Source organism: Phascolarctos cinereus, unplaced genomic scaffold (genome assembly GCF_003287225.1).
Source record: "Phascolarctos cinereus isolate Bilbo 61053 unplaced genomic scaffold, phaCin_HiC Scaffold_4;HRSCAF=312, whole genome shotgun sequence".
Classification (NCBI taxonomy): Eukaryota; Metazoa; Chordata; class Mammalia; order Diprotodontia; family Phascolarctidae; genus Phascolarctos; species Phascolarctos cinereus.
The window spans coordinates 482,894,517-482,918,022 of record NW_027555847.1 but is presented as its reverse complement, the minus strand read 5'-3'; the positions used below and the strand labels follow the sequence as shown (position 1 = coordinate 482,918,022).

Sequence of the window (23,506 nt, the reverse complement as noted above, 5' to 3'; positions counted from 1 at the left end):
CAAATAAGAATGTTCACTTTAGTATTGAATAACAAAGTAATAAGTAATTTATATTTTCTACTTACTAATCAACTTTTCTTCTAAACATATTTAGTATTTTAAGTCAGCTGCATCAGATTGCATTTTAAGTAACACTTCTTATTAAAGTGATATTTATATCTTTAAAAGAATTCATTGGTATCTGACTAATTATATTTATTTTAAGTCATTTGTATAGCTGGGGGTATGCCCAGTAGAGTGACTACAAAGGTCATAAAACCAAGAGATATTATGATAAATACTTATATTTATGTGCATTGGCTACCATGAAATGGGAGTTACTCTAAAATTAAGATAAAATGACCTATTTTCCTTTCATATTATATAATGTTTTTAGAAAAGAAAATGTTTCTTAGTTTTCTCCACTGCTTGATATTAATTTCACTGACCTGTATCTTTTGTGTGTGTGTGTGTGTGTGTGTGTGTGTGTGTGTGTGTGTGTGTGTTTTCTCCTTCAGGCTGTACTTTGGAGGTACAAGTTTTCTCAGCTTAAAGGTTCTTCAGATGATGGCAAAAGCAAAATCAAATTTTTGTTTCAGAATCCAGATACTAAGCAGATTGAAGCAAAGGTAAAGCAAAACATCTATCCAATTATCCACCTATAATTGTATTAATACCAATAGGAAGTAAAGGAAACTTGAGTGAATTGATGAGGTCAAATGCTCATTGGCGTTCTGATTGCTTCTGAATGTCCATCATGCCCCAAAGCATGGGCTGATTTCAGGATTCTGTAAGGGTTGTTTATTGTAAGACCAAAGTAAAAGTAAAAGAAAAAAGAAAACAAGAAAAGAAAAGAAACCTGTGCAGAGAAAAGTTAGTCTATGTATTCATTCTCTAGTCTTACAAACTACATGCACATTAGGCTACAACAACTTGTTATAATATAAACTATTTCATTAATCACTGTATGAATAGCAATGGGGAGTTCTAGGTATAGATCATGGTATTTTTATAAAAGATAATAATTTGTAAGTATGTAGATATCTAATCATATATTTATAATATTCTTAAAAAATGCAAAATATTATTAGCCTTAAGAGTTATTTTAAATACCAGGGCACATTTTACCTCACGAGGTTCATGTGGAATAAGAAGGGCGAAACCAATATTCTCCCTTCTTATTGTAAATTTTTAGTTTTATAAAGTTGATGTACTATGCTCGGTATTCTGAATGTTAGTCACTAATTAGCGTATTTAGGTTTTGGGAACAAAAGAGTGACTTTAATATATTGAAATAGACTCTACCATGTAAGTTATACTACAAACAGTATATAAGGAAAGTACATGAAAGGCAGCCTGGTAGAAGAGAGAAGGCACTAGACTTGGAGTTGGGAAGACCTCAATTCGAATTCAACTTTTGACATCTTTCAGTACCTTACTCTCCTTATTTGTAAAATGAAGGGGTTGGACTCAAAGGCCTCTAGGACCTTCAATGCTATAATTCTATAACTATCATCTCAGATATGGTGGTGTGAGAGTAGAGTAAGGAGAGGGAAAAAATTAATGTAAAGAAATGAATTCTTTAATATAGCCAGCCCCTCTGAATCAGGAGGATTCAATGACTAGTAGACTGAACAGGTAACATTATTCTTCAGTGGGTTATTTTCCCTGATTAGTCATTTAAACTTTCTCTGCTTTGGCTTTGTCATTCGAAAAGCTAGCAATTTATCTTTCAACATCTTTAGCCCAGTCATATAGCAGTTTACACTTCAAAGACTAATTGTAGCTAGGGACCTCGTTTTAAGAAATTGACGTGATGATAGGGAAATGTCAGCAATGATACTCCTGGGATTCCTACTGCACAAGAATGCTAAGCCTTCTTTTTTTCTTTCTTTCTATGTAATCTTATGTTTTATTTGCTGGCAAACATCTCTATCACTTTCTGAAAAATTATATTTTTGAGCTTCAGAAAGTGTAGCATTATCAAAAAAAAGTTCACTTTAGTATTGAATACCAAAGTAATAAGTAATTTGTGTTTCCTACGTATTAAAATTCTTATTTGTTATTCTTATTTGTCTTTAAGTCACCTTATGGATGTTGATTACTAATAATGTTAGCATAGAGTAATATATTGAATAAGAAGCCTGAATCAAAGAAATCTTAGCATCATAAACAACCTCCAAGACACTGTTTAGAATAACTATTGTTCAGAATAAAACAAATTATTTTGGTAATAGAAATTATAAATTTATGTTTTGAAAGTCTTTCTTTTATTAATATATAAAGACAGGTTGGAAAGTACTTTTTTTTTTTTGACTAGGCCATGGGGTTAAGTACTTGCCTAGGATCACACAGGAAGTAAGTGCTATGTGTCTGAGGCCAGATTTGAACTCAGGTCCCTACTGAATCCAGGGCCACTGCTCTATCCACTGCACCATGCAGCTGCCCCCAAAAAAGTACTTTCTTTAAAATGTAATAAAGCTAAACTTTATTATCCTTCAATTTGGTACAAAACAATGTACTAAAAATATAGAGATGAAAAATTACATTCTCATTGCTTACAGACCTTATAATCTAGTAAGTTAATGAGAAGTATAACTTTAAGTTAGATATTAAGTCCACAAAAGTAATCTTACAGAAGACTTCAAGAGATTCAAGAAGGGACTGGTCACTTCTAGATGAAGGGATCAGTAGTAACTATGGAGGACTGCACCTGAAGTAAACCTTGAAGGAAGAAAATATATGTCAATAAATAAAAATGGTCCAGAATCTTCTAGGCACAGAGAAAGGTGTGCAGAAAGACAACAGAGAACAGACTAAGATTTGTGAACAGGCACAGAAACATAGATTGTTAATATAGGCACAAACCTCTGCTAACAATGGACCAACAGATGAAAAAACTTGGACCCAGACAAGAGAAATAGCTTGCCCAAAGTCATACAATTAATTAATATATAGCACTGGATGTTGAATTCAAATGTTTTGACTCCAAGGCCAGTGTATTTTCCATTGCACCACATTGGCTTCTTATCAATTTTGACTAAAGAACAGAAAACATATAAGCAGGAGGCAATGTAGCTTTGTGATTAATGCACTAAACTCAGAATCTAGCTGAGTGGCCTTGCGTAAATCATTTATACTATCTATCTGTACCTCAATCTATAAAATGGAGTTATTTTGGATGAACTCTAAGGTTTCTTCCCGTTCTAAATTTGTATTCCTATGAGTACCATGAAATATGATTGAAAAGGTAGACTAGAACAAGATTATGAAGGTTCTTTTTTTATTTTTTTTTTGAGGCAATTTGGGTTAAGTGACTTGCCCAGAGTCACACAGCTGTAAGTGTTATGTAGTCTGAGGCTGGATTTGAAATCAGGTCCTCCTGACTCCACTGCACCACATAGCTGCTCCCATTATTCAGGTTCTTAAATGGCATATGAAAGATTTTACAATTTATCTGATAGACAATAGAAAACCAATTGATACCAGGACGTCCAATGATGAGAACTGTTCATTAGAAAGGTTACTCTGACAGCAGTATGAAAAATGAAAGTAAGAAAATAAAGTCTAGGTCATTAATTAATGGCAATTACAATACACAAGAAAAAAGATAATGAGAGACCAAACTAAAGTGGTGATAGAATTAAAAAGTAGCGTTGAGTCATGAGGAATATTCTGGATGTAAAATCAATGGAGAAGCCCCTGGTTATGTATATGGTAGTAAAGGAGTCCTGTTCATTTACAGGTTGGACTAGATGATCTTGGAGATTGCTTATGATGCTAAGATTCTTTGATTCAGGTTTCTTATTCAATATATTACTTTATGCTAACATTACTAGTAATTAACCTCTATAATGTGACTTAAAGACAAATAAGAATGTAATTTAAATACTATTTTTTCTACACTTACTTTTTCCCCATCACTTTTATTATAATAAATATTTTACTATAAGCCCCTTGCTCTGTGGCTACTGGCATTACCATTGAGGTCAAGGTATTTTATACAGTATATTACAACATATTGCACAAATTCAGCATTTACATTGACATCACCATGATGGATTATCTTGAAAGCATTCTTCCCACAATTTGACAAAAGGCAAACTGTTAGAAGGATCTCCTAAAAAAAAAATCTGGAAGTGGTCTTTCAAATACACCTCCTAAGTATTCAGCCAAAGCATAAAATAAAAGCAATAAATTCTTTTCTAATCAGAGCAACTGCTGAGATTGGGTCACTTTGTATTTCTACATCTAAAACATAGTCAGCTTGAAAAATGGGCATCTCCAAGTCAGTTAAAAGATCATATTAACTAAAGGAAGAGAATGTTATATACAACAGGTGGAGCTGTAACAGTCTTATTTTAGTGCTTTTATTCCTTGTGGTGTCTATTAGGAGGCTTTTTTCTTTAAAGTTCCATAGCTGCATGCTGCAGGAACTTTTTAGAATGGATAGAGTGGATCTGCAGCAAAAAAAAAAAAATGGGGGGGTGCTGTGTTCCTCATATGTTTTATTTGAAGTAAAGCACAAATAAAATACAGTTTCACAGTATAGATATGTTCTTAAAAGTCTATTATATAGAAACAACAGTAGAAAACATGACAGAAAGATAAGAAAATGATAGTTTAGAAATTACTACTCAATGATAAAAATGTAAGTTGTGCCACAATTAATGAAATTCCTAATTTTTGTTTGTTTTTTGGTGTGTGTAGGTTTAGTATATACAGTTGTAAGGAAAGACATATGTAGAAGTCACCAACAGCTGATGCCCTGTAATTATTCTGTTGGATTTTCCTTAGATGTCATTGCAGTCCTTCCTTCCTTCCTATTTTTTTCCCATTATTTATGCTACCTTTAAGGATAATATATCACACTCCCCCCTTCTCTCTCAGCTATGTCTATTTTATGGAGATTTTCTTTCTGAGATTATAATTGTCAATCCTGCTTTATTAAAAAAAAAAAACTCAACTGAGCCATAATGCATTCTATTCCAACTCTTAATTTTAGCTCTCTTTGAAGCTTTTTGTTGACTTTATACCACAAAGATTTGAGGTTAGCCTCCTAAGCCTTTCTGCCATCCTGATTCATTTTATGAGTAAGTTAATGCCATTCACATTCATAGAGATGATTATAAAGTTCCCTACAAGATATTGTATTATGGTATTTCTTTTAAAAAGTATAAAATCTATACTACAGAGTGTCAGTTAATATTTCTTAGAATAGTTTCATCCAGTCTCTTTCATTCCCACTTCTCTCTAAATTTAAACCTTGACTAGTTGTTCTTGTTACCTTGTCTTTTCTTTTATAAACATCTGCTGTTGGTTTTTATTATGATAATTTCTTCTCTGTCCCTTAAACTAAAAAACATCTCCTCCTCCCTATCCCAATATAGTGTCTTGTTTAAAATTTATATATTTTTTAAAAATGTGGTGTCCCTCACTGTCTATCCCTCTTTCTGTGTCTATGTGTTTCTGCCTCTGTCTCTGTCTCTCAGTCTCTGACTTTTTCTCTCTTTCCATCTCTCTTATTTAAGCTTTTTTTTTAGTCCAGATACTGTAAGATTCATGAGATCCCTTCTGTTGTAGTCAAATTATGAGAAGCTCTAAGTGCTTTTCTTCCCTCCTCTTGCCTCATAATATTTCTTATTTCAATAACAAGGCAAAGTCAAAAATAAACTCAAATTATTTTGCTTTTCTGAATATGAGTATTGGTTCATCATATTTATCTCTGTCATTTTTATTAATTTGTATTTTGCTCTCACCTAATATTTTTGATAATTTGTTTTATGATTTAATTAACTATGGTATTCATTTTTTTTAATCCTGGTTTTTGAGGAGACAAAAATCCTAAAATTGTGTACTAGGCCTGCTTTCTAAGTTAATCATTAATGATAATAAATCTCTCCTGTGATGTAATGTAAGCTCATTAAAGGGCAGGTTCTATTTCATTTTAATCTTTTTCCTCAGGGCCTAACAGGTGCTTAATAAATGCTTGCTTGAGTAATTGATTTTTTTTCAGTTTTGCTATCTTTTGATTTTGCTCTAATGCTTTTTGCTATATCATTGGATTTTTCAGATCTAACTCCTCTTTTTATTTTTAAGGGTCTTTCCTGCTTTGCTAAACTCCCAGCTTCTATTCTATTCTATTCTATTCTATTCTATTCTATTCTATTCTATTCTATTCTATTCTATTCTATTCTATTCTATTCCACCCCTTGTCCATTCCATCTATTATTTTTATGCTTCAAAACCACTTTCAGCATTCTTATATTCATTCCATACTCCACTGTAGTCTCCTGTAATTATTGTGCAATTATTTTCTTCCTCTCAATTTTTATCCTGAGGTTCTCTGACGCTATGGTACTTGTGAATTGTGTTATTATTTTTTTCTCATATTAATTATTCAGTTTTACTGCTGATTCCCCCCCCAATAAGGTCTTCCTTATGAGGTATTTTTCAGCTCTTTAAGTTGTTGTTGTTATTGTTACAGTTTATTTGGCACATTTCTAGCTCTTCTGTGGTAGTGAGGAGAAGCTTAAATAACATTAAACTACCATTCAACTACCTTGATTTTCCCTCCTTCTCTGAAGAAAATAAGGATAATTGCATTTCAGGGAAAAATTACAATAAATAGATGATCATCATATAAATCTATTATTAGTTCAAATGACTTTTTTATTTGTTTTCTTTCAAAATCTTTGTTTGGTTGACCTCATGATAATTATCAGTCCTCTTTATTCACAAGGGATAGAATAAGTGATTCATAAGTTTGATTATGTAACTCATATCTTTAGAAATATGATCAGATATGTCCAGAAATGCAACAACAAGAACAAAGACAATAACAACTTACCTTCACTCCTGGACTATTACCCTCAATGGATCAATGTTACTCCTCCCTAAAATTCCTAGCAGTGTCCTTTTTCAATAGAGTAGGATGAGTTATGGTGTCCATCACTTCAGATGGGTAGAGAAGACAATGACATAAACAAGAGAAAAATTATTCTTTGATTGATTAATTACCTCCCTTTTCTTTTCCCTGTGAAAGTCTCTTCTGTTTTCAACCTATCACCAATCATTCTAAAGAGAAAATTATATTTCATGTATATTTATGAAGGTATATCCAAGAATATGTTTTTGAAAATTCACTTGGAGGAAGGAGAGGATGCTAGATGGACTTTTGATTTTCTTTGTGTAGCAAACTCATAATGGGGAAATTTCCTCTACTACTACATATATAGGCAATTAGGTGGTACAGTGGATAAAAATTTTGGACTTGGAATGAGGAAGACCTCAATTCAAATTCTACCTACATTTTCTTAGCTGTGAGTCCCTGGGTCATTTAATCTGCCTCAGCCTCAGATTCCTCATCTGTAAAAGGGGTAATATTAGCACCTAATGAAAAGTTATTGTGAAGTACAAATGAGATAATATATGAACAAATATTTTACAGAATTTAAAGCATTCTAGAAATGCTAGCTAGTACTGTTTTAGCTTACAGTCTTTGAGAGTTGCCTGGAGGATAGAAAGGTTGTCATTTCCCCAATGGACAAAATAGATCTATAACACAAACAAGATTTGAGCTGAAGTCTTTTTAACTTCCAGGATGGTCCTCTAACTACTATATCATGTTGCTTCCCAATAATGTATTAAGCAAGAAAATATTTTATTTCATTACAAATGCTTGGTACATTTATAATGTGAATATACTACTTCATTATTCATTCATTATGAAGTACCACAAAGGAAAAAAAAAGTTAAAATTAAAGATTAAGATTACAAAGAGTTACAAAATCTTTGAATACTTTGAATACTTTCCACTTCTAAAGGAAGCAAACTCTAATCAGCTAGAAGCTATTAATGGCTCCATCTAGTCACTCAAAAAAAAGAAAAAAGAAAAGTTTGATAAGAGAATACTTGCAGAATTGTGAAATCCACATGATTGAGTCATAGAATCTGGCCTAAATCATGGTTGTATAAAGTGAGGGTGGAGTGGTCACACCTGGGAATGAAGTTAAACTACAGTGAGAATCTTTGACATGAAACTCTCCCCATAGGATTCTGAGTATCTGGCATTTCCATTTTGTGGTTCATTTTAAAATTTTGATAGTTTTCTCAAGAGATTATTGCTTTTCTTTAAGTATATCTTTGGGGAAAATACTGTATTCTTGAATGTGATTTAATTTTTTTTTCTTGGATGAAGACTTTCCCAGTGGAACATAACCCTATTTTTAAGATAGGAATTAATTGGAGAACGATACAATTTGTATGGATTTCTGATAAGTGAGCAGTAAAGCAAATTTATTTACTCCATAAACTAAAATATATATTTACTAGAAGATCAATTTGCATGAAATACCCTTACATTTCTCTCATGCACTCTGCTTTTGTTATTATTGTTGTCATATTTTAAGAAAAGATTAAAAAACATGAGATTCAGTGTTTGTGGATTTGCCCATGTCTTGCCAATCATATCAACACACCCTTGATTTAAAGCTCTCAATAACTGTATATGTATGGTCCAGCTCATTTAAATGAATAAATACTTACTTCATGTGTAAATTGATTGTGTACACTACCACAAAATGACTTTATATACCCCAAAACTGCATGTCAATATATATATATATATGTATGTTTTTGTGTGTTACAAAATGGATTTTGATAAATGACTTAAGTCATAAGGTTATCTTATATGTAACAGCCTAAAATGTGGGATATAAAGCATAATCAGGTTTATATTTTCTTTTTCTATTAGTTTTTAATTTCATTTCTATATTTCTTCAGCACTTTGTAACAGAAAAAATCCAGAGGACACTCTCATTCTGACTAACGTGCTGTACAATGAACTCTTGGGAAAAGACTTAATTAGCTGAGTAAAAAAAAAACGCCAAAACAAATTTTAAAGGAATATAAATAGAATCATGTTTAATAAATGGATTCAAGGATAATGACTGACTTCCTTTGAAGGATAAATTAATCTTTGCCAAAACCAAAATGGAATAATAATTTAATTTATTTTTAAATATGAAAATGCTATTTTTAAATTTTCTATTAGCAAAATATTATTTATTATCCCCATTGCAGATTCCTCCCTCCTTCCTTCTACCTTGGAAGACTTTCTCTCTGTTTTTGAGTTGATTATTATTTAAGAAAGTTGATGGTCATTTCTGCTCAACTTGAAGTCCCTGATAATAATGTCAATAATGCAAATGTCAACCTCACTGGAGAGTTATTAAGTAACAATGAACTGAGATCAAAGGAGAGTATTGCATTTTGTATGGTAGCCCCCATAGTAAAAGTTACATTTCCGTAAAAGTTGTATCATACTGTTATGGGAAAATATCTTCTCTTTGAGTTCATGTGATAGGTAGCTGCTGCCCAAATATATTTACCACAGTATGAAAATCATAGAGGTAAAATCCTAGGTCTTATTATTATGCTCAAGCATAGGTTTAGGGCTTAAAGAAAACCCAAACAATCATCAGGATTCAGATTCCTGAATAAGGATTGCCTTCTTATAGGCAAAATTATGTCACAGTGTCAAAGAAATGAGTCTTTTACATATAGCAATCTTGTACATTCCTCTTGGACCATAAAAGTAAAAGAAAAGATAAATTCATAATAGCATACTGCTTCCAAAATCATAGAAGTCAAACAATCTTAATTAAAAAGAATCATAATCTCATATATCCCGTAAAGAAGCAAACTCCAGCAAACAAATTCTGTAGGTAAACTAAGTCAGGTCAAAGTTTATCAGTTAGCAGGTTAACAAGTAGGTTCATTGAGGGGGAAATTTTACATGTCACCAACATAACCAGGAAAACTCAGTGTCAGAGAAATCTTTCCTTCAACAGCTAGCTAAGGGAGTTAACAAATAACTAAACCACTTTGGCTCCTCTTTGGCTTCTATCTGGAGAACATCAAATAGTCTTTTTATTTCATGAATCAGATATTGGTCAAAAAAGGTTAATATTAATAGAAGATAGGCTTTCAGTTAACCAAAATTTGCAAGAGGAACAGCCATCACTCCCAAATAATAAAGGGAAATTAAAAACAAAAAGAAATTCCCTTAGAATACTGATAAAATGCTTGGTAGAATGATTACAGTACTAAGACATGAAGAAAGTTTTGAAGTAATTCTAGCTAGCTGACAGTTCTTATATAAATACAGAGCAAAAAGTGCCAAGATTCTTTTCTGTAGTGTTGAGGAATTCATCAATCCAGAGATCTTAAGATTCTCCTGGAGAATGATTCCTCTCACCTTGTTCCATTTGCCTGGAGATCAATAAACAAAGAGGCAAACACTAGAAGATAAAAATGTTCAGTTGGCATCAGCCTGTGGGCAATTGCTAGGGAGACAGCAACTCCACAGGGCAAAAGGAGATAAGAATATAAAACACAGCCTTAGGGCAACAGTACAAGTGGCAAATAGAACCAATCAGGTGAGGCTGCTCAGCTACTTTCCTTACTTGAGGAAGTGTAGTAAAAAGGACAGAATGTCAAATGATTTGGGGAATAGAGTCTTAACCTTGGGGTTATAACTTGTTAACATTGTCATTTCAAAGAGTTCACAAAGATCAGATCTATTCTAGCAGGAATGTTTCTGTGTAATTAATTTCATCAGACCATCTGGGTGGGGTGAGAGATAAACAGGTCTCCAGTTATTCTTATCAGAATATACACGGGGCAGGAGGTCTCCAAAAATAGAGGAGGCTTCCTTCAAAATAGAATCAATGGGTTTACCTTGCTATATAAAATATGTTCTGAGGGTATGTCTACTAATACAACCCTGCAACTCCTTTTCTTTGACCTCAAAGGCTACTTTTTCTGGGGATGTGTTTTCTTCAAATTCACACTATAAAGGTTTTATACATTTTCTCCACAGTAGCATGCTATATTTTTCCCCAAAAAGTGCACAGCTCTCTTTGAGGAAAAAAAAATGATGTAAATGGAAGAAGCATGTGACCAATTAGGCATATTTGCTCACATTTGAATCACATAAATTGATTCTTATTGCTTTTTTTTGACTTTATAAAAAATCCTTTGAAAGCTATATGATAAGCTTTTTAAAGTAACTTATAAACACATGCTTAATGATAATTTTTTTTACAAACTTCAGATTTCCCTCTGAAATTCTTTTGCATTGCTTATGTATTGTGACACCATTTATGAGCATTTCTTTCCAGCCTAAACATAATGAAATGTATACTAAATAAAATTGTAAGGGAAATCAGCATTGCTCCATTTGTCCAACAGGTAAATAAATACAGGTGGAATAATGGAAATCAGTCTCTGAAAATAATGTCAGTGTACTCTGTCTTTTAAATTTATTTTATCTGGTTTTCATGGAAACTTGCAAGAGATTTCTTTAGTACTTGTTCTTTGCAAATTCTTATGTATTTCTAAAGTACTGATATAGTAAGCAACATAAAAGGAATGAGAGAACCTATCAATAAACAGCAGTAAAGGCTATAAGCCAAATATGATTAAGTGAGTCTAATGATTTTTGCAACCATGTACATGGCTGAAGTTGAGTACAATGATGACAGGGGTTTTATATCAGAACTATATGCAATCCAGCAAAGTAAAAGATTTTCATCATTCAAGAAGCAGGTGCTATAATTTTATTTTTATATTAACATAGAATTTCAGCAGCCCAAGGGAAAAGGGTTGTTGAATAACTTCTTCTTTTTCATGATTATAAGGGTAGGAAATAAAGTATTAAAACACAAAGACATTTGTACACATAGATATCTATTTTTACATGGACTTGCAGTTTCATTAATGTAAGAAACACTTTCTTCTAATGTGTGTCAACAACTTTTCTCCAACTAACACACTTAATGGTGTGATTTCTTGCTCAGAATCATCTAGCTAATATGTGTCAGAGTTAGGATTTGAATCCATCTCCTTGACTCCCCTTCCCTAAAAATAATTATGTGCTTATAAAGGTAGACACATATGTAGGGAAGCAAACTGGATATTTTAAATTTGTTTTTTTAATCTTTATTTCTTGACCTTTTACTTTATTAGCTTTGAGTATGTTTATATATATTTTTAAGTCTTTGGTAAAATGGTGATTGTAGGCAAATATACATGTATATCTATGTGTGTATTTTTTGTATTTGTTGTGCAGTCATTTCAGTCATGTCTTATTCTTCATGACACCACTTGGAGTTTTCTTTGCAAAGATATTGGAGTGGTTTGCCATTTCCTTCTCCATCTCATTTTATACTTGAAGAAACTGAGGCAAACATAGTTAACCAACTTGCCCAGAGTCACATAGCTTATAAGTGTCTGGGGCCAGATTTTGAACTTCAGGTCCTATACTCTACACACTAAACCACCTAGCTGCATGCATACAGTCAAATATATATGTGTGTATGTATGTATACATGTGTGTATATATATGTATATGTACACACATATATATGTATAGTAGTAATCATGAATGACATTTCTAATTATTGTGAAATATTTTCCCTAACATTTCTGCTAAATGTCCTGCATATTGGAACTTTTGATTCTTACTATATGTTAGAAACTCCAAAAAAAGACAGAAATGGTTATTTAAAGACATTCTTTTTCCTTTCCCATCTGGAATATATTATTTTAAAAAAAACAACTTTTGATTGATTTTTGTAAGATAAAGATAAGAATTCTGTAAGGATATACTGTGATTATTGTTACTACAGGGCTCAAAGGTTTCCCCTACCCACTTTTTTGTGGAAACAAACAAATTCTGGTATTTCAAGAGGAAACTCTGAGTCAGAGAAGAAGCCAAAAAGGCATCATTATTAAGATGTTTCCAAGATTATACCCAGTTTATAAAATTAAAAAAAAATCAGAGCTTCTGTTCTAGGTCATAGGTTACATCTGAAAAAGTATTTCTTGGGATGATACAATTGTTTAACTCTAAAATCTCTGAGTAGAGCTGTATCATTCTGTTCCTTGGCATGAAAGAGTCAGAGTGAATAAATATTTAAGTGCCTATTATGTGCAATCAATCAAATTTTATGCTTCATTAGATATAAATAATCAGATTATCTAATTAAGTTATCACTTTTTCTGAATCTTTTAAAGTTTTTATGACTTTAACATACTCCTATTCCTAACCTAGTATTGTTTTTTGTTGGTGTTGTTACAATAACGTCTAAGATATTTTCCATTTCCATATACTTAGAACCTGATTCTTTGATATCCTCAAAATTATGTTGTCTTCAATACAGATCTCATCAATGTAAACTTGGTAGTCTAATCCAACGCTATGTTTTCCTCAACTTTCTTTTCTTTATTGTATTTCTGTTTCTTCTTGTAGCATATTAAATGAATGAATGAAAAAAGTTATTATTAAGAATTTACTATCTGCAAATCACCATGTTAAATTTTAAGGATGCAAATAGAAAGGTAGAAAGAATCCCTGCTTTCAAGGAGGTTTCAGGGACAAGTTAGTTGGAAAGGTCCCATGATCCTTTGCATTCAGTGGCAAAGCAGATGGGAAAGTATCTCCTTTTATATCATTTTTGCTAACAAAACCATGATTCATTTCTGATATCAAATCATGTGATAGTGCCAAGGACTTTAGCAGCAAGTAGCTGTTGAGGAGAAGGGGCCACAGCCCCTGCCCATTGGTGGCTGTCAGTCAGTAGCTGGAGGTGATGGTAGTCATTTGACTTTTTTGCCATATGTACCTATGTTCTATATGTGGAGACCATAATGTTAGAGTTCAAATGTGAAAAAAAAAACGTTAGTCATAGAAATCTTGACGGATTTATATATACTTTTTGTCATTGTGTTGCTTTCCCAGGTTATCTTTAATTGTCCAAGGGATAATTTTGTTTTGATCGATCTGTTAGTAAGCTTTATATAAACTTGGTTTTTTTCTCCACTATTTTTAAGTGTCATATCCTTCTATGTAAGATTTCAAGAATAAATTTATATTTTCAAGTAGGTATTGCCTTTAGTTATCATATCTTTCCACTTGTCAAGGGGATCAAATGTTAGCTAAGATATTCAGCATTTTCCCATAAGAAGTACTTGTCATGAAAACTGGCTAAAGATTAATAGAAAGAATTACTTTCTTAAATGCATTTTGGTTTTCTTCTTCCTCAACCTGGTTTCATTTAGGACTTAGACTTGTAAAAATTCTGTCAATTTGGGTGCATTTAGCAATGGAAGGCACAGTTGTACCCTTTTTTGCAAAGGAATTATAGAAACTGCACTATGCAATTGTGTCATTGCTCTATGGTTTGCATCAATCAAAGCAGCAAGAATATGGAACAAGAGATGTGAGAAAAAATTTCCAACATGGAGAAATTTAATTCAACAGGTCTATTCTGACAAATAGCAAGTTTTCCTCATGCAGTGTAAGCTTGAGGATGCATTTTGTTCAAGAGGAGACAATTGAAATAGCTGAATAAAAATAAATTAGAAGTTTTCCATTTTATTTAATTTAAAATAAGTTTCCTTGTTTTTATTTTAAGCTTCAATGGCTGATATAAAAGTCATCTACATTATTGTGTACTTAATACATGAGCTGCAAGTGACTTACATTGGATAATAGATTCTAATTAGGTGAGATGTGTGAAAATAATTTTAAGAGAAGCAGTGAATTTAATTGCAGAACCTTTTTTTCCTACATTTTAGTAAAATATTTCATTCTACCTTTCTCAGTTCATTAGTAAAAGCATTTCAAAGCTGCAAGCATTAAACACTATTCATTTGTCAAAAATCAATCACAATCTTTGATCAATCAACAATATCATTGTATAAGGGGTCCCTAAAGTATTAGTGCAGTTTTAAGCTATTAAAGCTTTACTTCAGATGCAGAAAGAGTACTACATTTGGAGACAGGAAAATTATAGGTTTGAATTATGACTCTAATCCTTGCTAGCTCCTTGACCAGTGGCAAATCACTTATTCACAATGAACATCAGGGTCCTCATCTCTAAAGTGGTGGTAACATATGCACTATCTACCTCACCAAATTGTTAGGACAGTATTTTGCAAACATGAAAACACTATAAATGTGAACTAGTAAACAATGAAAGAACCCTCATTATCAAGTAGACGTTAATAGTCAATAAACATTTATTAAATGCCTGCTCTGTGTCAGGCATCATACTAAATCTTGGAGTCACAGTGCCAGAAACACTGTAGTTATCATACTAGGTTACTGAAACTCTTACAGCATTTCGCATTTTTACTAAACATTCCAGGATGTCATTCATTTTGTGTAGTACTAATTACTGACCTTGAATATATGTATAGCTAGCTAGCTAGCTAGATATATGTATAGATGCATGTATGTGTGTATATAGATACATACATATCGTTCTAGTCAATTATAATATAATTGAAATTTAGAGCTAAAAGGTACTTTAGAGATCATGTAGTCTAATCCTTTCATTTTTCAGATGAGGAAACTTAGTCCCAGCAAGGTGAGGTCACTTGGCCAAAGTCATTCAATTAGTTAACTAATGGTGTTATTAAAATCCAGACTTCTTGACAGCTAATCTAGTGTTCTCTCTATTATACTATGCTGGTTCCTTAAGTCAGCAAGTGAAATACACTTAGTCTTAAAAGACACAAGAGAAGGAGCACTTAGAAAACCCCATCACCAATATTCTCTAAGGACTGATCATCAAGAAAAATCTTCTAAAGAGTGAGTGAGCCAAGCCAAAGAGAGAAAAGAAAATAAAGTTTGGGATTGTACAGAAGGGGCACATTCATGCTATTCTGGGATCCTGTGGAATGGTATTGTGATTGCTTGTGAAATCATGGTGAAGCAAAGATTTAATCCATCTACTTCCAATGGGAAAAAAGAAAACAGCAAGAATAGTAAAAAGGAAAAAAGCAAACTTCCAGATAATAAACATGTTTAATATTGCTAGAACATTTATATAAAATACTAAAAAATGCATTTTTATGTCCTATCACTTCAGAGATTCAGGACTGTTGCTAGTGATAACTGCAACCCTACTGGGATGAATTAGGAAGAAAGAAAAAAATTAAAAATATGTATTTCTTCTACAAAATGGGGGGGGGAATGAAGTGAAGAGGGGCTTTTTTTACGGTACTTAATATTAAGTGTTTCAGTTATTGGATCCTTATTATGTATATTACTTGGAGTAAAGGTTGCCAAAAGCATGGTGATTAGTGTTCCTACATGTGAGGTTAGTTTTGAAGTACTTCTTGACAAAGCTTAAATGACTCATTGGCACAGGTCCTTGTATAGAACTGGTTCAGAAACGATTGTTGAATGTCATTGGTCTGTGTGAAAGCTGGGAATTCTGAAGATTGTCCAGAGGGATGGATGGATGGATGGGGATATACACACACACACACATACACACACACACACGTACATATATATGTACATATGTATGCATATATATGTATGTGTCTGTATATGTGTGTATGTATGTATACATGCATGTGTGTGCACACATGTTTATTTATTTTCTATATTCTACGTCTAAGCATGATGTTACAACTAGAGAGTCCACTTTCTTTTTATCTCTGACAGCAGAAGCTCATAAATTGTCACTTCATTAATCAGAAAGTCAATAATTCTATCTTTTCTTTCTCTTTTTCTTTTTTTTTTTCTTTTTCTTTTTTTTCTTTTGGCTAGGCAATGGGGTTAAGTGACTTGCCCAGGGTCACACAGCTAGTAAGTGTTATGTGTCTGAGGCCAGATTTGAGCTCAGGTCCTCCTGAATCCAGGGCCGGTGCTCTATCCACTATGCCACCTAGCTGCCCTTCTTTCTCTTTTTCTGAAAGTCTCATAATGACTTTCAAAGGTTCGTGGGCAGAATGAAAACGTATAATGTCTCACATCAAAGTAATGAGAGCTACTGCTTTTATTTGCAAATTCACTATAGCTTCCTTTTTAATGCTTGGAAATAAAAAAAGGACTACATTTAGAGAATTTTAAAATTGAAAGGTACTTTAGTCCATCTAGTCTAAGCAACTAAGTTTCAGGATGAGGAAACTGAGGCCCAGAGATGTAAAATGTCTTCCCAAAGACCACACATTGAGTTCCTATAGAAACTCGTGTTTCTAGATTTCCCAAGATAGGTTTTATGATGCTATAATGAAATCAGAAGCTCCTCAGTACGCATAATCGTTTACATGTGGTACAGTGCATTGAGCACAGGACCTGGAGTCAGGAAGACCAGAGTGAAAATCCAGCCTCCAACACTTACCAACTGTGGGGAAATCCCTTAACCTCTGTTTGCCATAGTTTCCTGCAAAATGGAGATAATAATGGCACCTACTTCATAGGGTTGTTGTAAGACTCAAATGAGGTAATAATTGGAAAACACTTAGCACAGTATTGACACATAGTAAATGTTTTACTATCATCATTATTATTAATTATTATTATTATTATATTTTATAGGCAACCATGTCTTTATTCCTTTTTCTGAAATATATAGGTTTTCTCAAATTATAATGCCTACAGATTTGTCTTGTACAAATAATTGCCAATTTACAAATGAATTATATTCCAAAGTTATTTTGTGAGTTGATTTCTTGTGACTCAGAAGTTATTCCCTGATGGGAAAAGTCTTATAAATCATGTACAGATTTTAAGTCTATTTCATAAAGGTCTATCTTGTCATAACGGGCAGCTAAGGAGTGAAGTAGTTACTCAAGGAGGCCTAAGTTTCAATCCTGTCTCAGACATATGTTAGCTATGTGAACATGGACGAGTCATTTAATCTCTTTCAAACTAATTTTTTTCATCTTTATGATGAAGATAGAACCAATTTCACATAGCTGTTGTGAGGATCATATGAGATAACATTTTTAAAGCACTAAAAGTATTATATAAATGTTATTATTATTATAACATCGTTCAGTCATTTTTCAGTTGTAGCCAATTCTTGATGATCCCACTTGTGGTTTTCTTAATAAAGATCCTGGAATGGTTTGCCATTTCCTTCTCCAGCTCATTTTTACAGATGAGGAAACTGAAGCAAACAGGTTAAGTGACTTGCCTCAGGGTCACATAGCTTGTAAGTATCTGAGGCTGTATTTGAACTCAGCTCTTCCTGACTCCAGGCCCACTGTATCCACTGTGGCACAAAGCTGCCATAACATAACTTAAATATATTTCTAAGAGTGCTAGGATGAGTGTGGGGGTACTTTGAGCAGGGAACCAATGTGGCAAAGCAAGGAGAATAGAGAGAAATAAATTAGCTTTTGTTCTATTACCTAGATCACTCCTGCACAATATACAAAGGACTGCAAACTCTCCTGTTTGCCATGTGACCTGCAGCAACCAACTATAGCTAGTCTATCTCTAGTCTAAACTATCTGCAGCCGGAACCTACTCCCACATTGTGCAGTTCTCACCTAGATGCTGAGCCAAAATAAGACAAGAACCATTTTAAAAAATCTTACAATGTGCCAGGAACTGTACTAAGTGCTTTTTGCAAGCAAAAAGACAGTCCCTGTCCTCAAAGAGTTTACATTCTCCCCAAGAAGATAAAGCATTTGAAAAGGAGGGCAGAGAGGACACACATGGATGCATGGTGGGGAAGGCCAAAGGGAGAAGCAGACCCAGAAGAGAAATGAAGATTGGCTGGCCTAGGTCCTTCCTTAAAATGGAAATTCCAGGGGAAACTCACCAGTATAAGAAAAGGCAAAAAAGGAAGATGCACTACCAGAGTGAGAAGGCAGGTGTAGAATGGAAGGAGAATCAGAAGAACAGCCAAGAGAGGAATGAAGGAAAACAAAAGAAGAATGGAAATAAGGAAAGTTTGTCCTTAACACCTTTCTCTCTTCTTTTCTGTATCCCTTTCCCATTTCCTAGTTTCTTGGATGCATATAGGCCTAATTTATACCTTTTTTCAAAATGCAACTCTAACTAGTCCTCTAATATTATAATGATGACAATAAAAAACAACTTCCATTTATAAATTTAATAATTCAATGTGATAATTTAAGAAACATTTATTTATCAAGTACCTCCTGATTTCCAGCCACTGTGCTAAGGTATATCTAGATAACTTTAAATCCATTATGTACTTTTATCCTCAAATTTCCTGAAAGTAAATTATACAGATAATAATTTTACATTTTTACATATTTTACATATGAGGAAACTTAGGCTTCAAAAAGATAAAAGTGACTTGCCCAAGGTCAAACAGCTAGTAAATGGTCTAAGCAGGATTCAAAGTCAGTGCTCTAAACCATGAAAAATTATTCTCCTGACATCTTCCCCCAATTAAAATACATATTTCCTCAGTGTAGATGAGAATTGGGAAGAAACAAAGTGATTCTAAGAATTTGCATTGAATTAATTATTTTTAAAATGTTCATTTTAAGAGTGAGAAAGTTACCCAACTTAATATCAATTGTTCAAATTTTAGACATGGCTAAAAAAATTATGGAAAAAATAAGATGGTCAGTGGAAAAAATTCTGGGGCATGTTCATCATAGGAAGTAGAGCTGGAAAAGATCTTAAAAGCCATCTTGAACTGCACCTTTCCAGTTAAAGTTAAATCATTTCCCTGAAGTCATACAAATAACAAACACCAGCTTTGCTATTCTAACCAAAGTTTTACGACTCTGAATCTAGTTATCTTTCTGCTATACCAGCAAATTTGCTTTGGCTAAAAACCAGCTTCTATAGTCAGCTTCCCATTTTCACAATATACTTCCTTCTTCTATTAATGAAGTCAAATGTTCTTTAAAAGATCAATTTTCTACCCTCCTTTCCCCAACCCTTCTCCACACACAATATTTCCCATAGACAAAAGAAAAAAAGTATTCAGTAGATTTGGGGAAAGGGCCACTAATGTCTGTGGGTCAATTGTTAGTGAATATTTAACTTTAAAAAAAAATTTTGAAGCAGTTGCAAAGCACAAAAGTAAAATAAATTGTATATTTGTATATTAATAATAACATGCACCTATGCTGTTATATTTAAAGTTCATTTGCCTGATGAAGTAAGGAACTTTCTATTAGTAGATATTCAAGCAGGCAGATAGAAGCATCTATCTATAAAAAAAAAGCTTATCTACTAGAAGATACAGATATTTCACATTTTTGTTTACTTGTACTAAGTCTTATTTTCCCTGATAGGTTATCTAACAGAGACTATTATTCTCTTTTAGGGAACCTGATTTTTATTTTTGCTACTTACCATTCAATATTATAAAAGAGATTGAATAAATATTCTTTGCTAAAAAAGGATGCTCTAACTCTACCCTTCTAATTATCATAAAAGTGGAACACACGTGTATATGTAGAGAAAAAAAACTCATTATACCAAAAATCGTTTGCTTTTGGGATGGGTAAAGTTAAGAATTTCTATTAGTGATATGAATCTAAACATATGGAAAAAAGTAAGATCAGTACTGGTTATTCATCAGTGTATTGATTAAAATATAAGACTCAGGATCCTACCTCCAGTAGTTGTTGGTTATATGGCATTGGTCAAATCTGTCACTTAACCATTATGTACTTCAAACAACTCTCTAAGACTGAGTAACCCAAATTGTGTAGTTGGCACCTCTCGGTGCTGCAGCGAACTCACAGAGATACCTTGGGATATTTCACATTTTCAATGGAAATTAGCAGTAATTAACATCTATTATGTTAAAAAATGTTTGAGATTTTAATTAACCTTTACTATAGGTTATGCCTATAATTTCTAGATCTTTGTCTTTGCAAAGACATATCTTTGCAAATCCATACCTTTGCAAAACTTTGGGTTGTTGTGATAAAAAAAAAAAAGCAAGTGATATGCAGTTACCAATAATAATCAGGGTAGAAAAGGAAATGAGGGTGGCAAGGTCCAATCTCATTCAAGAAGTTTTACAGGGCCCAACAGGCACATTCATCCCATTACTCAGTAACTATAGTTAAAAATGTAATAATGACATTGTTATTTCTTTGAACTTATTCATTTGTTTCAAATGGCCACTAATTTATTAGGACATGTATATTTATGGAATTGTTTGAACCTAACTACTTAATAAACAGACCTGTTAGGTAATTTTTTCCCCAATTTATTTATTTATTTTTAGTTTTCAACATTCACTTCCACAAGATTTTGAGTTCCAAATTTTATCCCCATCTCTTCCCTCTCCCCACGACATGACAGCATGCGTTCTAATTACCTATTCCTCCAATCTGCCCTCCTTCTATCACCCCCCTTCTCTTATCCCCTTCCCCTTCTATTTTCCTGTAGGTTAAGATAGATGTCTATACCTCATTGCCTGTGTATCTTATTTTCCACTTGCATTCAAAAACAATTTCCAACATCTGTTTTTTAAAACTTCGAGTTCCAAATTCTCTCCCTTCCTCCCTTCCCACCACATTCATTGGGAGGGCAAGCAATTTGATATAGGCTATATATATGTAGTCATGAAAACACTTCCAAAATAGTCATGTTGTTCTACTCCACTATCTTGGCTCCACACTCTTCCCACACCTCCACCCCCTGTTAGGTATTTTTTTGGCCTAAGAAAGCTTTGAAGAAATTACTATGATTCAAGAAAGTTTTGGAACCTCTGCCTTAATACTTACCTACTGAGTAATAGAGGGTTTGAATCAGCATTGTAGAGGTGGATCCCACAGAAGGAGTTATTCAGAGGGTTGGAATCATCATTCCTCTACTGGCAGAGGTATTGTGTTCTGACACTAGACTATTTAGAGAATAAGGATAGGGATTTTGATCATGGTAGGGGTGAGAGGTCCAGACATATAATTTCATCATGTGGTACTTCTGGAATGGAAACTCCTTTTACTAATAGAAATCAACAATTTATAGTCTTAGTTACATGAAATCATTGAAAAATTAAGGGATTTGTTCATGGTGATACAACTAGAGTGTAACAGAGGTAGGACAAGAACATAGAGGTCTTCCTGACACCAAGAAAGTATCTGTGGGGTCCAAAATTGTCCAATGTGCAACAAAAGAGGCTGAGACAGTGCTCTGAGCCAATAATACTTTATTAAGTATCCATGCCCCCCTCTAATGAAGTGTACCTCAGATCTTCCTCATGATCTGAGATGCCCCCTTTCCTTAAAATCTTAACTTTGTAGTGCTTGCTACCCAGATAATACAGAAGAGGCAAAGTAAAACATGTAGTCTCATTGGCTGATAGACTTATATATTGGCCTTCCAGAAGAAGCTTCAGCTTCAGCTTTCAATAGATTAGCTGATAGAGGATATTCCAAGTATGGAAAGAGCTGATGGTCTCTCATTGTTGGACAATAAATTTGGGAACAGATTTGCAAACAGTTCCTGAAATGTGAAGATAGGGTCACCCATTGGTCAAGTACTCACAGGACCTGTTGGCCAAGTGTCCTAGGGCCATTTCCTTAGGGCAGAGAAAACAAGGGTAGAGGTAAAATCAAAAATAGCTGGGGGACTTTACATGCCATTGCATCACCTCCACCACACTGGGCTTGGTCATTTGCTCATTAGATATTGGTTATGCAAGTGGATTCACTAGATTAACTAATTGTATAATAGTAGACTAGTACAACAGTGATAATCACTGCCTCTGTGGAATCAAACTCAACTGAATAATACTTACTGGAAATAAACGAGAGGTTTAAATTAATAATTTTCCCCATACCTCTATCTGCCTATTCAACACTGGTTTTCAAAATTAAATTATTCATCTTTGAAAGGTAGGGAACAAAAGTCAATTTTTAAATGGCAATGTTATTTTTTTTTAAGTTTAAGCATCATGAAATATAAAATCACTGAAATGAAATGTCATTTAGAATCTCTAAGTAGCTATATGGCATTGAGAGAAAGTATGGCATAGTGTGCTAGAAATGGAGCCTGACACAAACTGGATTTGAATCTTGCCTCTGATGCTGTGTGACAGTGGGTAAGTCACTTAAGATTGGTTGTTTCATCTGTATAATAGGTATGGCAATATCTGTGGAACCTACAGGACACCAAAGAGTAGAGGCTCAAATATGATAATTTATGTAAAGCATTTTTGAACCTTTAAAGCTTCATATAAATTTCAGCTATTAGTTAGTGAAGGCCGCCCTCGATATTCTTGTAGAAATGTTTCTAAAGGATCATATAAGTAGAGTAATCAGGTAGCTACCAATAATGAAGATGGGAGAGAGGGAGGAATTGAGACAATTCAAGAGTAAGAAGAATAGGAGTCCAATATTACCTCCTTGAAGACAAAGACTGTGTTATTTGTTTTTCTTTATTTCATCTAGCCCAACACAGTACCATGCACATAGTAGATGACTAATAAATGCTTGTTCACTTGAATTCAATCCAATTGGTGACATATCCTTTCTTCCTTACTTGTTTTTCTCTTTTTATTTTTCAATTTCTTTCCTTCCACCTCATCTTTTGACTCTCCAGTGAATATTCTCACTTAATAAGGAAGTTCTCAGACAGATGTTGATCTGATTTAAAGCAATTCAATCAAAGCTATGAATGCTCAAGAGACAACATTATTTTCATAGTTTGTTGAGTCAAATGAACTCCAATTCTCTAACTATGATTCTAATGAAATGAATGAGG

At 33.3% G+C, this 23,506-nt stretch overlaps 1 protein-coding gene across 1 annotated transcript in view; it reads left to right on the top strand.

The window, feature by feature from the left end:
* Positions 1 to 23,506, top strand: part of SNTG1 (syntrophin gamma 1) — a 489,887-nt gene that overhangs the window by 453,663 nt on the left and 12,718 nt on the right. Inside the window, 1 exon segment of the mRNA XM_078151780.1 lies at positions 498 to 608. Within this exon segment, the coding sequence (XP_078007906.1) occupies positions 498 to 608 (111 nt within the window).